This window comes from Perissodus microlepis, chromosome 7, assembly GCF_051167445.1.
Source record: "Perissodus microlepis isolate ML-2025 ecotype Zambia chromosome 7, ASM5116744v1, whole genome shotgun sequence".
NCBI lineage: Eukaryota > Metazoa > Chordata > Actinopteri > Cichliformes > Cichlidae > Perissodus > Perissodus microlepis.
Window position 1 is genome coordinate 38,390,966 of NC_140467.1, and position 16,676 is coordinate 38,407,641.

The window sequence follows — 16,676 nt, forward strand, 5'->3', positions numbered from 1 at the left end:
TTCCTTTTTTTTCACACTCAGGAGGACTAAGAAGAAGGAGGCGGTCACGTTGCACCTTCTGACATTCATCTTTTTTACAGCAGCAGTGTAGCTTGTCTGCATGCAGCTCTTTCAGCTAACATAATCAGATTTCATTATACTGTGCTACAGCTGGCCTGTTACAGATTTAATCAATCGTCTAATCGTAGTATTGCCACTAATTACAAATACGTATTGAGATCAATATGCATTTCACACATGCAGAATCTCTCAGGAGAAAATGCTGCACAGTGTGTGGCATCGTGTATAAACCAACCAGCTGGAGAGATCCGTAAATTAAATATGAATATCGCATTCATACAACTGAAACCTCCCCTGTTCTTTCACGTGAAATGTAACCCATACTGAATACTGTAGGATAATGCTATAAAGCCAATTTAGGCCCCTAACTGAATTAATCTGGTCATTAATTAAGACGGGATGATTAAAGGGAACACCCCGAGTGTGTTTCTGTCTTGAAAAGCTGCCACATGATTTTAAGCCAGTCTGTCATAAATCTATCTACCATTTATGTTGCATGGTTTGAGTGATGAGTTTAACTTTAAATGAAAATGTGGAATAGAAATTAAGCAGTCTGGCTAAGGTCTGGATTTCCAGCAAATGGAATTAGCTCAGATTTAGTTAGCTAGTTAGTTACTATAGTTAGCTAGTTAGCTAATAGGTAGTATCTGAAGCAAAAGTTCTTGTGCAGGAGATGTTCTTGAGGTCATAACCTGAAGACTTCAGTCAGCCTTAAAGTAACTGACAAACAGTCAAAACGCTCAGGAGAGCAAAGCATTGTTCTGCCTACTACACCTAAAGGCCAAGGTATTGCTAACTGGTTGATCTATGCCATGGTCTGTGGATAGTGAGTGAAAGAATAAAAATGCAGATGCAAGAACTGGAAATGAGTTTCCACTGAAGCATGTCTGAGATGGGAGCATGATCCTACAGGAGAAGAAAAGCTATTACTCCTCCACATCAAAAGGAGACAGTTGAGATGGTTTGACTAGGATGCCTGTACGATGCCTTCTAGTGTTAGAGTGTTTCATTCTCCTACTGGGGAAAGACCTGGGGCAAACCCAGCAAATGGAGATATTATGTTCCAGGGATCACTTAAGAAAATCTCTGTGTCATTCTGGAAAAGTTGGAGACAGTGGGTCTGGGTATTTCTGCCTACACTGCTGTCATGAAACTGAATGGATGAATGCAGAGTTGGAGTTAACTCCATGTGGCAAAATGCCATATGTTATTGTCAGAGCCCTTTGTGTATGCCATCATTTTGTTTGTTTTTTTTAATCTTGTTTGGCTTTTAATCAATAGCGATGTTTATGATTGTTAACAACAACAATTTTTTATATGAAAGGGTTTAAGTAAATCTTAAGTAAAGCCAAACTGATTCATCCATGCATTTGTTGGGTCTTTTCTGTAACTCAATTGCAGTCAATCAGTGCTCCCCCGTTTATCATCTATTAGATTCCCAAGCAGAACAGAACAGAGGACCAAAAAGTACAACAATCAGCTCTTCTTCATACAATTAGTTTTAAAATTAAGTTCGTGTCATTTTTTTAAATGGTGTTTAATCAATATTGGAATCAAAATTCGATTACAATATAATATCTGTTAAAGATTGATTCAGCATTTTGAAGACAGTTAAATTAGGTGTTTGCACTGTTATTACTTAGAACAAGCCTACTCCCCCAAACCCCCATAAACCTGATTTACTCCAGTTCCAGAAGAAGCATTTCCTCAACTGTAAAAAAAGTCAGTAAAATATACAGCAAAACACCGTCAAATTCCAACGGTAATGGAGCGTAAAACCAAAAACTTCCTTTTACTGTATTAAATAGATTGAATAACCGTTAATTGTGAGACTGGATAAAACTTTGTTTTTTACTGTAATAAAATGTTGAAATTATAAATATTTTCTGTGAAAACAAATAAATATGCATACATTTTACAATTAAATATTGTAATGTTGAAAATGTCTGAAAAACTTAGATTTTACGGTATTATTTGAGTAAAACTACATCTTTTGGGGTTGTGCACATTGGAATTCACAGTATAAAGCTGTAGATTTTTAAGCAAACAAAAACATTCATTTTTACAGAAGCAAGATGTTAAAAAATAGGGTCCACCGTAATAATACAACCAGTAAATAAATTTTTTTTTAAAAAAGAAGCAAATATCAGCAGTGAAAGACAATAAAATTGATAGTATTTTTTTTTATTTTAAAATTCAGATACTGATATACAGATTAAAAGTTAGGCCTGCAGTATATCATTGTTAACCTTCTGATAAAAAAAATCAACAGCAAAAGAAGATGTTAAAAATAAAGTTCATGGTTGTGAATAAAATTGATTTCAATAATCTTTTTTAATTATTATTTTAAAACAACTTTATGTTGTTGTTTCACGCCATATTATCAGACCACCTTAAGTGGGTCCGCCTTAAATTTTGAGTTTGTGTGATCGCTGTTGATTGGTAGCTAAACTGCTGGTAAACTGTGTACAGGCGTTTTACGTTCGAATTGCAGAGAAAAAAAAATTCTGGTAGCAACATTGTGCAGTATGAGCGAACCATTTCACCAAAAAAAGGGGAAGCAAGGCAAGACGTGGCTGCAGCGGTCTGCAGACGTGACTTCTGATCAAATTCGAACCTCCTCCTAAAGAAACAAAGAGCGACGTTACATTGCGGGATGACGTCACCTGAAAATGACCAATAGCGCCGCGCGCTGCTGAGCTGTGTGCCAACCGCTCTTTTTTTCATGCAGGAGACTCAAGTTGGCTTCGCTAACGGACACAGTTTTGAACTCGTATATTAGCGCCATTTATTGCTGCTTGGACCACAGCATCTTCGGAATTTGTAGACATCCTGGCAGCTTACAATTAGTTCGAGGTGAGGTAAGTACATGCACCTTCAAGTTATCTCTGTTATAAAAATCCACCAGCCCAGCGTTTATAGATAATTTTAGCAGTTCGTTTTTTATGAGTGAGGTTGTGAATTTAGTTAGCATTTGTGAGTTGAGTTAGCATTACTGTCGCGAGGGAACCATTGCTCTGGATTAGTTTCTGTGTTTGGCGTGCTTAATTCGCTAGGGAGGAATTACCAAAGTACATGGAGTTATGTTAACCTGTAATTTCTGTGGTAAGGTAGTTCAGTCATCAGGGGGCTACGTGCTTCATTGTAAACTGCATCGGAATGAGCCACGTTGTTTCTTTCGGTGTATTGAAGCAGGCTGCAAGCAGACATACACCAGGTATGGCGCGTTTACCGAAGACACTCTGCCCCCACCCATGTCACTGGTGTGGCGGTGGTTTCTTCGTTTACATGTGCAATGGCGATGTGTGAACGTCAGTGTCAGAACTCTAAAGAGTTAATAGCTCATCTGAAGAGCCATATTGTGGAAGGACACGTGGTCACTTGTCCAGTAAGAGGATGCACAAATACCTTTAGAGTTAAATCATCTTTCACTGCTCACATGTCACGTAAACACAGAGAGTTTTCAGACAGCAGCATTGGTGATTTATATAGAGAGTCTGCATGTCAATCATCATCTGTTCCAACCACATCAGATGACTTTGTACCCTTGATTTCTGAGCCTGCTGCACAGTCTATTACAGATGAAGATAACATGGAAATGCCCCCTGAATTCTGTGATCTTTTTCTGAGAAACGTTTCACTATTCTACTTAAAATTGCAGGGTCAGTTTCTACTGCCTGCTTCAACCATACAGAACATTGTGGAGGAAATGCAGAACATGCATGAGTTGGGACAGACATACAGTTTGGGTAAACTTGCATCACTGTTAAAAGATGACACATCATTATCAGAGGAGGACATCAACAAAGTCTGCGAGTCTGTCAAAAGCTATGATCTTTTTTCTGCATGTCATACCGGGCCATTGAGGACAGTGCACTCCAGAGCTCAGACCTTTAAAAAAGCCTTCAACTATGTGGAACCAAAGAAAATATTTTTAGGGAGAGATGAAAACAGAAAAGATAGGTTTGCCTATTATGTGCCTTTAAGAGAGACTTTGAGATGTCTGCTAGAGTCTGATCTGTGGCAGAAATCAGAAGAGCCCTCTACTGAGCCTCCTGCTGATGTTCTGTGTGACATAAGTGATAGTAAGCTGTTTAAATCAAATGATTTTTTTGGTCAAAACCCATCATGTCTCAAGCTAGTACTCTACCAGGATGCCTTTGAAGTCGTTAACCCTTTAGGCTCTGCAAGGACAAAACACAAGGTATTAGCTGTATATGCATCAGTGGCAAACTTGCCACTTCATGTACGCTCAGACACAGATCACATGTCTCTTGTCTTACTGTGCAGGGAGAAAGATTTTAAAGAGTTTGGTCATGCTAATGTGTTCTCTGAATTACTGGCAGACTTGAAAGAATTGGAGGACAGTGGGATTGTTGCATCAGATGAAACTAGAGTCAAAGGAACTTTGTTTTGCATTGCTGGTGATAATCTGGGTTCTCACAGTATTGGTGGCTTCACTGAAAACTTTAGTTCTTCAAAGTACTTCTGCAGGTACTGCCTGATAACGAAATCTGAATTTCAGGGTGCTGACCCAAATCTGTGTGGACCAGAACGTACCAAAGAGAACTACAACTCTGCTGTTGATCGCCTCCAGATTGACAATACACCAGACGTCGAAGGAGTGAAGTTCAGGTCAGTGTTCAATTCACTGAAATACTTCAACGTTTGTATGCCAGGCTTGCCACCATGTCTAGGTCATGATATCTTTGAGGGAGTTTTGGCTTATGATGTGGCACTGTATCTGAAATACTTCATAAAGAAAAAAGCATGGTTCACTTACTCCACTCTGAACCGACGCATCAAACAGTTTAGTTACCATGCCTCTGATGCTTCTACAAAGCCATCTGAGGTCAGTCCTCAAGCAGCTAAACTCTCAGGACAGGCTATACAGAACTGGAACTCCCTCCGATTGCTGCCTCTCATAGTTGGTGACATAGTGACAGACCCCACAGATGATGTGTGGAACTTAACTCTGCAGCTGAAAGATATTGTAGACATGGTGTGTGCTCAGAAAATTTCAGTGGCTCAGGTAGCATATCTTGATATTCTTATTCAAGAATATTTAGAGTCAAGAAAAGCTCTGTTCCCAGAATGCAACCTGAGACCAAAACACCATTTTCTACGCCATTACCCAGCACTGATTCTGAAATTTGGCCCACTGATAAGATTATGGACAATGCGCTTTGAAAGTAAGCACAGTTATTTCAAGAGGTGTGCCAGAAATCTGAAAAATTTCAAAAACCTCTGCCATACACTCTCTGAAAGACATCAGAAGTTTCAAGCCTATCTTGCAGCAGGGTCATTGTGTCAATCTGTCTTGAAAGTCAAAGATGGTTCTCCATTTTACTCACTGCTGTACAGTAAAGCCATTCAAGAAGCAGTTCAAATGTTTGACTTTACTGAAACCAATACAAAGGTCACAGTAGAAATGATGTACAAGGGAACACAGTACAAGAAAGGACACTTCCTTGTCACAGGGGGCTCTGACTCTGTTGAGTTTGGTGAAGTAGTTCTCATTTTGATTAAGAATGACAGTGTTTATTTTCTGGTGTCGGTGCACCGTTTTTCCCCACTCGGTGACACACCCGCCGGGGGTCAAACTCTGGTAATTGGTGATTCTGTTCTCAGACATGTGAAGCTAGAGACACCGGCAACCATAGTCAATTGTCTTCCAGGGGCCAGAGCAGGCGACATTGAAGGAAATTTAAAACTGCTGGCTAAGGGTAAACGTAAATTCAGTAAAATCATAATTCACGTCGGCAGTAATGACACCCGGTTACGCCAATCGGAGGTCACTAAAATCAATATTGAATCGATGTGCAACTTTGCTAAAACAATGTCGGACTCTGTAGTTTTCTCTGGTCCCCTCCCCAATCAGACCAGGAGTGACATGTTTAGCCGCATGTTCTCCTTAAATTGCTGGCTGTCTGAGTGGTGTCCCAGAAACGATGTGGGCTTCATAGATAATTGGCAAACCTTCTGGAGGAAACCTGGTCTTGTTAGGAGAGACGGCATCCAACCCACTTTGGATGGAGCAGCTCTCATTTCTAGAAATATGGACAAATTTATTAAACCCCCCAAAATATGACTATCCAGAGTTGGGACCAGGAAGCAGAGTTGCAGTCTTACACGCCTCTCTGCAGCTTCTCTCCTCCTGCTACCCCCCCCAAAAACCCATCTCCATAGAGACTGTGTCAGCTTCCAAAAAGACAAAAAACAAACTAAAAACCAGCAACAAACAACTTAAACCATAAACAATCAAAAAGAAAGAACAATACAGTATCCACATCTGAACCAAAGAGTAAAACAGTGAAATGTGGATTATTAAATATTAGGTCTCTCTTCTCCAAGTCTCTGTTAGTACATGACTTAATAATTGATCAACAAATTGATTTACTCTGCCTTACAGAAACCTGGTTGCAGCAGGATGATTATGTTAGTTTAAATGAATCAACACCCCCGAGTCATTCTAACTACCAGAAACCTCGAAGCACAGGCCGAGGGGGCGGTGTGGCAGCAATTTTTCACACCAGCCTATTAATTAATGAAAGACCAAGACAGAATTTTAATTCATTTGAAAGCCTGATGCTTAACATTGTCCACCCCAGCTGTGAAACTCAGAAACCAGTCTTACTTGTTATCATCTATCGTCCACCTGGGCCTTACACAGAGTTTCTGTCTGATTTCTCAGACTTTATATCTAATTTAGTTCTGAGCTCAAATAAAATAATTATTGTGGGTGATTTTAACATCCATGTAGATGCTAAAAATGACAGCCTCAACATGGCATTTAGTCTGTTATTAGACTTAATTGGCTTCTCTCAAAATGTAAAAGAACCCACCCACCACTTTAATCACACTCTAGATCTTGTTTTAACATATGGCATAGAAACTGAACATTTAACAGTGTTTCCTGAAAACCCTCTCCTGTCTGATCATTTCCTGATAACATTTACATTTACAATAATTGATTACACAGCGGTGGAGAGTAGATTTTATCAAAGTAGATGTCTTTCTGAAAGCGCTGTAACTAAGTTTAAGAATATAATCCACCCACTGTTATCATCTTCAATGCCCTGTACCAACACAGAGCAGAGCAGCTATCTGAACGCTACCCCAACAGAGGTTGATTTTCTTGTTAATAATTTCACCTCCTCACTACGTACGACTCTGGATACTGTAGCTCCAGTGAAAACTAAGGTCTCTAATCAGAAGTACCTGACTCCGTGGTATAATTCTCAAACACGTACCCTAAAGCAGATGACTCGTAATCTGGAGAGGAAATGGCGTGTCACAAATTTAGAGGATCATCATTTAGCCTGGAGAAATAGTTTGCTGCTTTATAAGAAAGCCCTCCGCAAAGCCAGAACATCTTACTATTCATCACTGATTGAAGAAAATAAGAACAACCCCAGGTTTCTCTTCAGCACTGTAGCCAGGCTGACAAACAGTCAGAGCTCTGTTGAGCCAACCATCCCTTTAACGTTAACTAGTAATGACTTCATGAACTTCTTCACAAATAAAATTTTTATCATTAGAGAAAAAATTACCAGTAATCATCCCACAGATGTAATATTATCTACAGCTACTCTTAGTACCATTGATGTTAAGTTAGACTCTTTTTCTCCAATTGATCTTTCTGAGTTAACTTCAATAATTACTTCCTCCAAACCATCAACGTGTCTTTTAGACCCCATTCCTACAAAACTGCTCAAAGAAGTCCTGCCATTGATTAATTCTTCGATCTTAAATATGATCAACCTATCTCTAATGGTCGGCTATGTACCACAGGCCTTCAAGCTGGCTGTGGTTAAACCTTTACTCAAAAAGCCATCTCTAGACCCAGCAGTCTTAGCTAATTATAGGCCAATCTCCAACCTTCCTTTCATATCAAAAATCCTTGAAAGAGTAGTTGTCAAACAGCTAATAGATCATCTGCAGAGGAATGGTTTATTTGAAGAGTTTCAGTCAGGTTTCAGAGCTCATCACAGCACAGAAACAGCTTTAGTGAAGGTTACAAATGATCTTCTTATGGCCTCTGACAGTGGACTCATCTCTGTGCTTGTCCTGCTAGACCTCAGTGCAGCGTTCGATACTGTCGACCATAATATCCTATTAGAGCGATTAGAACATGCTGTAGGTATTACAGGTACTGCACTGCAGTGGTTTGTATCATATCTATCTAATAGACTCCAATTTGTGCATGTAAATGGAGAGTCCTCTTCACACACTGAGGTTAATTATGGAGTTCCACAGGGTTCAGTGCTAGGACCAATTCTGTTTACATTATACATGCTTCCCTTAGGCAGCATCATTAGAAGACATAGCATACATTTTCACTGCTATGCAGATGACACCCAGCTCTATCTGTCCATGAAGCCAGATAACACACACCAATTAGTTAAACTGCAGGAATGTCTTAAAGACATAAAGACCTGGATGGCCGCTAACTTTCTGCTTCTTAATTCAGATAAAACTGAGGTTATTGTACTCGGCCCTGAAAATCTTAGAAATATGGTATCTAACCAGATTCATACTCTGGATGGCATTACCTTGGCCTCCAGTAACGCTGTGAGGAACCTTGGATTCATTTTTGACCAGGACATGTCCTTCAACGCACATATTAAACAAATATGTAAGACTGCTTTCTTCCATTTGCGCAACATCTCTAAAATTAGAAATATCCTGTCTCAGAGTGACGCTGAAAAACTAGTTCATGCATTTATTACTTCCAGGCTGGACTACTGTAATTCATTATTATTAGGATGTCCAAAAAACTCACTGAAAAGCCTTCAGCTAATCCAAAATGCTGCAGCAAGAGTACTGACAGGGACTAGAAGGAGAGAGCATATTTCTCCTGTTTTGGCTTCCCTTCATTGGCTTCCTGTTAAATCCAGAATTGAATTCAAAATCCTGCTCCTCACATACAAGGTCTTAAATAATCAGGCCCCATCTTATCTTAATGACCTTGTAGTACCATATCACCCTATTAGAGCACTCTCGCTCTGCAGGCCTACTTGTTGTTCCTAGAGTATTTAAAAGTAGAATGGGAGGCAGAGCCTTCAGTTTTCAGGCCCCTCTTCTGTGGAACCAGCTTCCAGTTTGGATTCGGGAGACAGAAACTATCTCTACTTTTAAGATTAGGCTTAAAACTTTCCTTTTTGCTAAAGCATATAGTTAGGGCTGGACCAGGTGACCCTGAATCCTCCCTTAGTTATGCTGCAATAGACGTAGGCTGCCGGGGGATTCCCAAGATGCATTGAGTTTTTCCTTTCCAGTCACCTTTCTCACTCACTATGTATTAATAGACCTCTCTGCATTGAATCATATCTGTTATTAACCTCTGTCTCTCTTCCACAGCATGTCTTTTATCCTGTCTTCCTTCTCTCACCCCAACCGGTCGCAGCAGATGGCCGCCCCTCCCTGAGCCTGGTTCTGCCGGAGGTTTCTTCCTGTTAAAAGGGAGTTTTTCCTTCCCACTGTCGCCAAAGTGCTTGCTCATAGGGGGTCATATGATTGTTGGGTTTTTCTCTGTATCTATGAAGCGCCTTGAGGCGACTTTTGTTGTGATTTGGCGCTATATAAATAAAATTGAATTGAAATTGAATTGAATAGAATACCATTCTCAGTATCATCTGCACTCAGTGAGAAAGGAAAAAGAAAAGATGCAGTGTGTGAACATCATTGACTTAATTGATTTCTATCCATTAACATCTTACATGAAGTATGGGTACCAAATGGTTCCATTGAAACACAGAGTGCTGTCACAATAATGGTGCTGTTAGTTTGGTACTTACGAAACACTGTATAAAAGTGTAGTATCAAGCAAGATCAGCTTCATATTTTAAGACCAAAGGTACCACTTGGTGTAAATTGACCTTTATTCACATTCTTTTATCAGACATCTCAGAAATGGGGGACAGCATAAGGAGTTCCATTACTAAGGTGCTGCCGGACCTGTCTGCCTTAATCCTTGAAATTGTACTGGAGGCACTACAATCATTAGGAGTGGAGACATCTGAGGACTTGCAGTTCATCAGTGAGACTGATCTGAACTCTGTCCTGAGACCAGTTCAGGCAAGAAAACTGCTGGCTGCCTGGAAACAAACCAGTAAGTATTATGATTTCATTGCACAATAGCCATGAAGGGCTTTCGGTTTTTTCTATTATGCTTTGGCCAAGGTCCAAAAAGTACAATTAATCTATTGTTTGTGATATTGTTTTACAGCACCAAATATGGAAATTTCAAGCCAGGCCAGCATATCGTCTCCATCTGTTTTAAGGTTTAAGGGTGGTGGCACAGCTAAGACCCAAGAGTCTCTTTCAAGGTTAGTAAAGTAAACAGATTCAAGAAGATATTTTACACATTTCTTTGTTGTCTGTCTCTAAATCTTATTTTGTCTTTATTATGATTAAAAAGGTTTGTTTTGTTCCTGCCCTTTTCAGACACTGAATTTGAGCAGAAACCATAAGGATACTCAAAGGACCTGTGACTCTCAGGAAATGGTGAGATTTCAGGTCATAATCTTTTTTTCTTTTTTTTCCCCATTAAATTCATTTTCCTTTTTCCCTTTACAATATTGCTGTTTTGTTTTTGTAAACAGCATCAACTGAGAGGGACAGATGAAACAGTTTCAAGACAATGGCAGGAAAAACATGCTGAAGATTGAAACAAACCTTGGCTGGAAATATTTGGTATGTGTTTTACCGTAAATCAAATTGTTGAAAAACATTCAGCTACACTGAAACACAGGGAAACTTGATTTGCACTTATTTTGTTACTTTAATTTCTTGTCTCATTATTTTTGTCAGTTATTATTGTTTTTGGTGTATGCCCTTTTTGTTTTCTTTCTGAATGCAGAAGGTATCTAGCCAGTCCACAATGAAAGCTTCGTTGCACCCCATGAGTCTTCTGGCAGAAATGATGGCGCCTGTATTCTTTGGTTTCCCTAAACATCACACCCTGCCTGTTTATACGAGGCTCTTCAATTAAGTCTGCACCCAAAGATTCAATGAGAGGTAAGCAGTGGTATTATTCAAGTTTTGCTAAAGAAAGATGGACAGGAGACACTAATCTTAATCAGCCAAGCTCAGGTTCATGTCCAGGTGAGCAGTTTCATACGCTATAAAATGTAGATTGAATGATAGGTCTCATCACCATGCATTCAGCCATTAACTTCAAGTTCTATGATAAATCAATAGGAAACTTAAATACGTTTTCCAACAAATTATGATTGTGATTAGGGCTGCGTTGTCTATGTATCACTTTTACATAAGTAGATTTAAAGGATAACTATTGCCAAAACGCAACCTGGGCTGTTTTTTTTTTTTTTTTTTTTTTTTTTTTTTTTTTTTTTTTACTGTATCGATTTTGATGCGCTCAAATTTATGCCCGGCCCCCTAGTATTCCCATTCACTGGCTATTGACCACAAAACAAAATCACGGTCAATCTCAAAAACGGCTCGTTTGTCGTAATTATGCTTTTATATATATGTTTGTCTTGTTTACAGTTTAAAAAAAAAAAAAAAAAAAAAAAAAAACAGCCCAGGTTGCATTTTGACAATAGCTATCCTTTAAGAACTGTATATTTTACACTTAAGAAATCATTTATCATTAGATCTGTTTTTGGCAGCACGTTTTGTTCATTTCTGTGCATTTTGCTCAAGCACTGATCAAACTTTGTCCATTTTTTGCTGCAGAGGGGATCCTGCCAGTCCAAAGTGAACTCCTGATGGACATTGAAGTACTCCTGCAGAGCTTGTATCTTCGACACCATGCGCATTAGAAACTCCACTGAGTCCTTTCCTTCACCAAGGCAGGACCCAGTGACTCATTACTGTTGATAGGTCAGGGGCAGGTAATATTTTGTTTCATGTTTATTCATTCCTCCACGGATTACCAGCCACATATATGGACACATGCTGTATTCTCAAGATCTATGCTGTTTTGTAGGAATAGAGAAAATGATATGTTTAGTCTGTTTTCAAATGGTATGTCAAATTTTCTCATTGTTTATCAGTAATATTCACTACCTTGGTTATATATGAGCATCTTTAGATTTTTCTATATTTAGCAGTTGCAAATGTAAAATGTACGGTAAACCATTTATGTTCCTCATATTGTACTGTATTTTTAGCGGTAAAATACCGGCAGCTGTGGTTGCCAGGAATTTACCGTAAAATGTATCTGGTCAAAATAAAATGCTGTAATTTGTTATACAATTTCACTGTGTTTTTTACTGTCAAAGGTTTTAATAAGGTTTAACATATTTCTGTTATTTTTACAGTTATTTACAATAATAGGGTCTATCCTATTACTGTTAAATTAACAACAAATTACTGTAAATATTATTATATTATAACTTTTTTTTTTACTGCAAATATCCGTAAAAAGCTTTGGAAAGTTGCATTTTTTACATTAAATTGCTGTATAATTGACAAATATATTTGTTTTTTTTCTATCATGATTTTGGTAAAATAATACGTTGTCTACCTTAAAATTTAGGGTTACAAAACCAGTATACCGTATTGTCTTTTACAGATTCCACATTTTTTACACGGTATATTCCTGGCAACCACAGCTGCCGGTATTTTACCGTGAATTTGACAGTTTTTTTTTTTTTTACAGTGATACTGATAAGAGTGAGAGACTTGACTATATCAGTTTAACAGCTGTTATCACTAATTAGTTTGATTTTTAATTTACATAATAAAACATGCAGTCAGATTATAAAATGTTATGGATTCAACCACCAGCCGGTATTAATTAGTTAAAGCATCTTAAAAATCAGTGGAAATGAGGGAAAGTATATCTTCAGATATATTTTTGTGTATTTTTAATGCAGGACTTTTAACAGAAAATAATGTAACACTGCATTTTTAGAGCAAGGTAGAGCTGCAGGAGAACCAAATTAAAAAGTAAACGATTTATGGGCCTTCTTGGGTCCAGTACAGAATCATCAACTTATTTTACATCCTGGCTGACCTCATAACTATTTACAGGTGATAGAACACATCCATGGGCCCAGCCAAAACCTTTATTCTAAATCACTTGGGGATATAACAGGAGAGACAATAAAAATCGAAGCATGCAGGTAAATCACCTTCAAATAATCTCTAGGCTATGTAAAAGTATAAAGTATTCAAAATAGTTTTCTATGTAAAGTAGCAGTATATATAACAAGTGTAGTTAAGTAAGTTATTTTAATTGTTTTAAATAACAGAATAGGGTTTCCGTAAGTGTTTAAGAAAAGCTTACTTAATTACTAACTACTGCTGTTATATTGTCCTCTTGTTACAATAACTCAGTTTCATTTCTCAGTGTATTTAATGTGTTTACGTAACAGTTAATCATATTTAAGCCAACATTTTTATAGAGATTAACAGCAATTAATAGAAGAAGAAGAATAGTTTGGAAATTTAAAAAATATAAATGCCCAAACAAGTAACTGGGCAGGGCCAGCAAAATTAATCCCATCAGAATGAAGATTCTCTTGAATGTTTTGTTTCTATATCAAAATATTCCTATTTTGCTATTATTATTATTATTATTTTTTAAATCCTCTTTTGTGTTTTGATTTATTTTTTTGTTGTTGTTTTTTTAACATCCGATGACATTTATTGTTTTTTCTGGAATAAGAAAAAACCCATGTTAAGAAGGTATACTGTATTTGCAAAACCCAAGGTCTGTTGAAGGAATGGTACAATCACACTTATTTATGCCTTTTGCACCCAGAGCGATGAGCAAACTACACATCCAATCCAGGTACAAATGGAAAATAACTGTCCAGCTTCTCTTGCTGCTATTTTGTTTTCTTAAGTGCCTTAACTATCACATTATGATAAGCAAAATCTCATTGTAACACAGTCTAAAATTATTAGGAAAAATCTGAATGGTAAGACTGGCAAGATCTCTCTACTTATCCAGTTTCTTCCAACTACCAGTCAATTTTGAATGACTCTTTTGTTACTTGGAAACAGAATGGCATAAGAAACATTTAGGCACTTTCACAAATTGAAATAATAATTTGGTATAATCACGTTTTTTTTACGTTTGTTTGTTTTTTGTGACACCTGCAGAATCTCGTAGGGAAACTATGTGCGTGATTCCTGCTGAGCCTTTGAGAAGGAGTGTAATCTCCTTTATCTATAACTGCTTACTCAGTCTTCAAAATCTATCAATAGAGTCCCTAAAATATGCATAGCAGGGAGATTTAGCAGGGGAACGAAGCACTGGAAGGGATACATAATGCCTAAATTCGTGCTAACAAAAAAAACCACAAATGTTGCATCGTCTTCATTTTTCCAAAATGTAACCTTCTGAAATGTTTAAAAATATAGATTCAACATGTGTTAGTAAATACAGATTGACCCCAGCCTCATTGGCACATTCTCTCTGGTAGCATCCCAGTTCAAGGTCATATTGGAGTTCAAACTTTTAAACACAGAAGGTAATGCTTGAGCTTAAACTTGACTTTCTCAAAACAATTACTTCAATTTATTTAGTCAGTTAATACATTTGGGGCTTGCTCGGGACCCTTCGGGGGGTGGGGTGCCCTTGGCCTCTCGGCCTGGGGCTCGGTCACTCTGGCACAGCTGGCTGCCGGCGGAGCTCACAGGCATGTCACTGCAACCCCCCATGTTGTTTATATTCTGCTTCCAAAAAGCCAGAGTTTCTTGTTGTTGTTTTTTGTTTTGGGTTTTTTTTTTAAGTGGTCTAGATCAATATTTCTTCAGACTTTTGGAAGATCTTTCAGATTCTTCTTCAGACATTGGCTGCTTTTTCACTTATTTTCAGTTCAGTCCTTGTACTTGTATGGGGGGAAAACCCCGACAAAGACCTGACACAGAACCTGAGAGATGCATTTGGCCCTTTAGTTGATTCATCTACTGCTTGCTGAAGGCTCATCTGAAGAGATGGCCTCAGTGGAAGGGTGGCTGTCACTCTTCTTTGGAAGGGAAATAGGGAGAAAAAGCTGAGGTTACCAAATTACACAAGAACTGGACTGAAAATCATTGGTAACAGATCTGATGGAGTGATGAATCCAAATTTGAAAACAGTAGTTTTACTGACCATTGTCAGTATATACAGACAAGGTCATGAGAGAGATAAGGTCATCTGTAGCCACATGTAACACATGGTGGAGGTGTTTTCATGGTTTGGTGTGGGAAATTTGATGGAATTATAAATGCAGAAAAGTGCTGTTAAAAATAACACCTAGAAAGCATCGAATTGGCACCAGCTTCATTTTTCTGTATGACAATAAAAGCATAACTGGATAGAAAAGCACACAATTGAATACTATCAGCCACAAACTGGCCTCCCCAGAGCCAGGACCTCAACATTACTTTGAATGTCCTTCAAGAAGCCTTGAGAAGTATGGAGAACCTTTCCATTTTCCTAGCAAAATATTTAAAAATAAGCAGTAGCCTCATAACTTTTTCCTGGTACTATATAGTCAGCATTCTGACTGTAATTTTAAAATAATTTAAAAAGTATCTTTGAACTATTATTTTTGGTTTTGTTTTGGGGTTTTTTATCCTAGCTCAGAAAACCCATCTCAATAGGACTACAGAAGAACTCAAGCACCTGTTTGTTTGTTTTACTAAATTCTTTGCTTTGCTGCATTTTATGTGTTTTGGAAATTAATTTAAAAAGAACAAACAAAAGCTAAAGAATAGCAAAAAATAAATAAATTTACAGAGAAGATTAGCAAAGAGAGTCAGTAATCATCCATCTGCAAATGTCAATGAGCATGTGTGCAGACCAGCCAGCTCACAATATGGTGAAAATGTCTTCACACAGGCCAAACAGCTGAAAGCTGATAAATGACCTGTGTCTGCTGTATATATCTACATGCAGACCTGAACTCTGTTTCCTTTATGCTTATTTGTTTTTGGACACTTCTGGGCTTCTCCTACTAGTCGTACTTTAAAAGACACAATCATATGAATTATGGAGCATGTCCTCAAGCATCTTACAGAAAGCGTGCATGAAGGGCTGAGAAAGTCTGCGGGAGATCCCTCATGTCTTCTCACTGTAGATTTTATGGTGGGCTGCCCCCAGCGTTTGTGGACTTACAAGAACTATACATCAAAGTCTGCAAGAGTGTGACAGAAAGATTGGGTAAGGCAGACTTTGAAGGGGAGGAGGAAAAAGAGAGATGTAGAAATAGAGAGAGACGCATTTGAATCAACGACATATGCACACACAAACACACAATGACTTAATTATAACATATCCTTGATTGATTTTACTGTCCAGGGAGATATTGTTAACTAAATAAATGTAATCAGAAGCATTATTTACAGTAAAGCTCATGCACTCTGGCAGGCTAAATGGAGTTTACTACATTCAACCTTCCCAGGGGTGAATATCTACATTTAACCAGTTTATGTGTGTATATTATTTATGCAGTGTTCCTGTGGTGCATCAAAAGCTATGTGTTAAATGCCACATAAAATAATTTTTAAGACTCAGAAAGGGCCACAGTCGCCACTGCTACTCCGGATTGCTGTGAGCAAGGCAGCAGAACCTGCTCAGAATGAGAACAAAAATGTGACAAATGGATGCTGTTTAGATGAAATTGAGATTTCAGAGTATACCTCCAGTC

The 16,676-nt window shown here is 38.1% G+C and overlaps 1 protein-coding gene across 1 annotated transcript; it reads left to right on the forward strand.

Moving 5' to 3' along the window:
* The first annotated feature begins 3,298 nt into the window (after positions 1-3,298).
* On the forward strand, positions 3,299-12,351 carry LOC146383595 (uncharacterized). The gene is made up of 7 exons (XM_084934926.1): positions 3,299-4,695; positions 9,965-10,174; positions 10,292-10,391; positions 10,510-10,569; positions 10,668-10,758; positions 10,925-11,082; positions 11,764-12,351. Exons 1-2 carry the CDS (start codon positions 3,356-3,358, stop codon positions 10,005-10,007), a joined length of 1,383 nt encoding a protein of 460 aa, XP_084791052.1. The 5' UTR covers positions 3,299-3,355; the 3' UTR covers positions 10,008-10,174; positions 10,292-10,391; positions 10,510-10,569; positions 10,668-10,758; positions 10,925-11,082; positions 11,764-12,351.
* Positions 12,352-16,676: the final 4,325 nt, after the last annotated feature.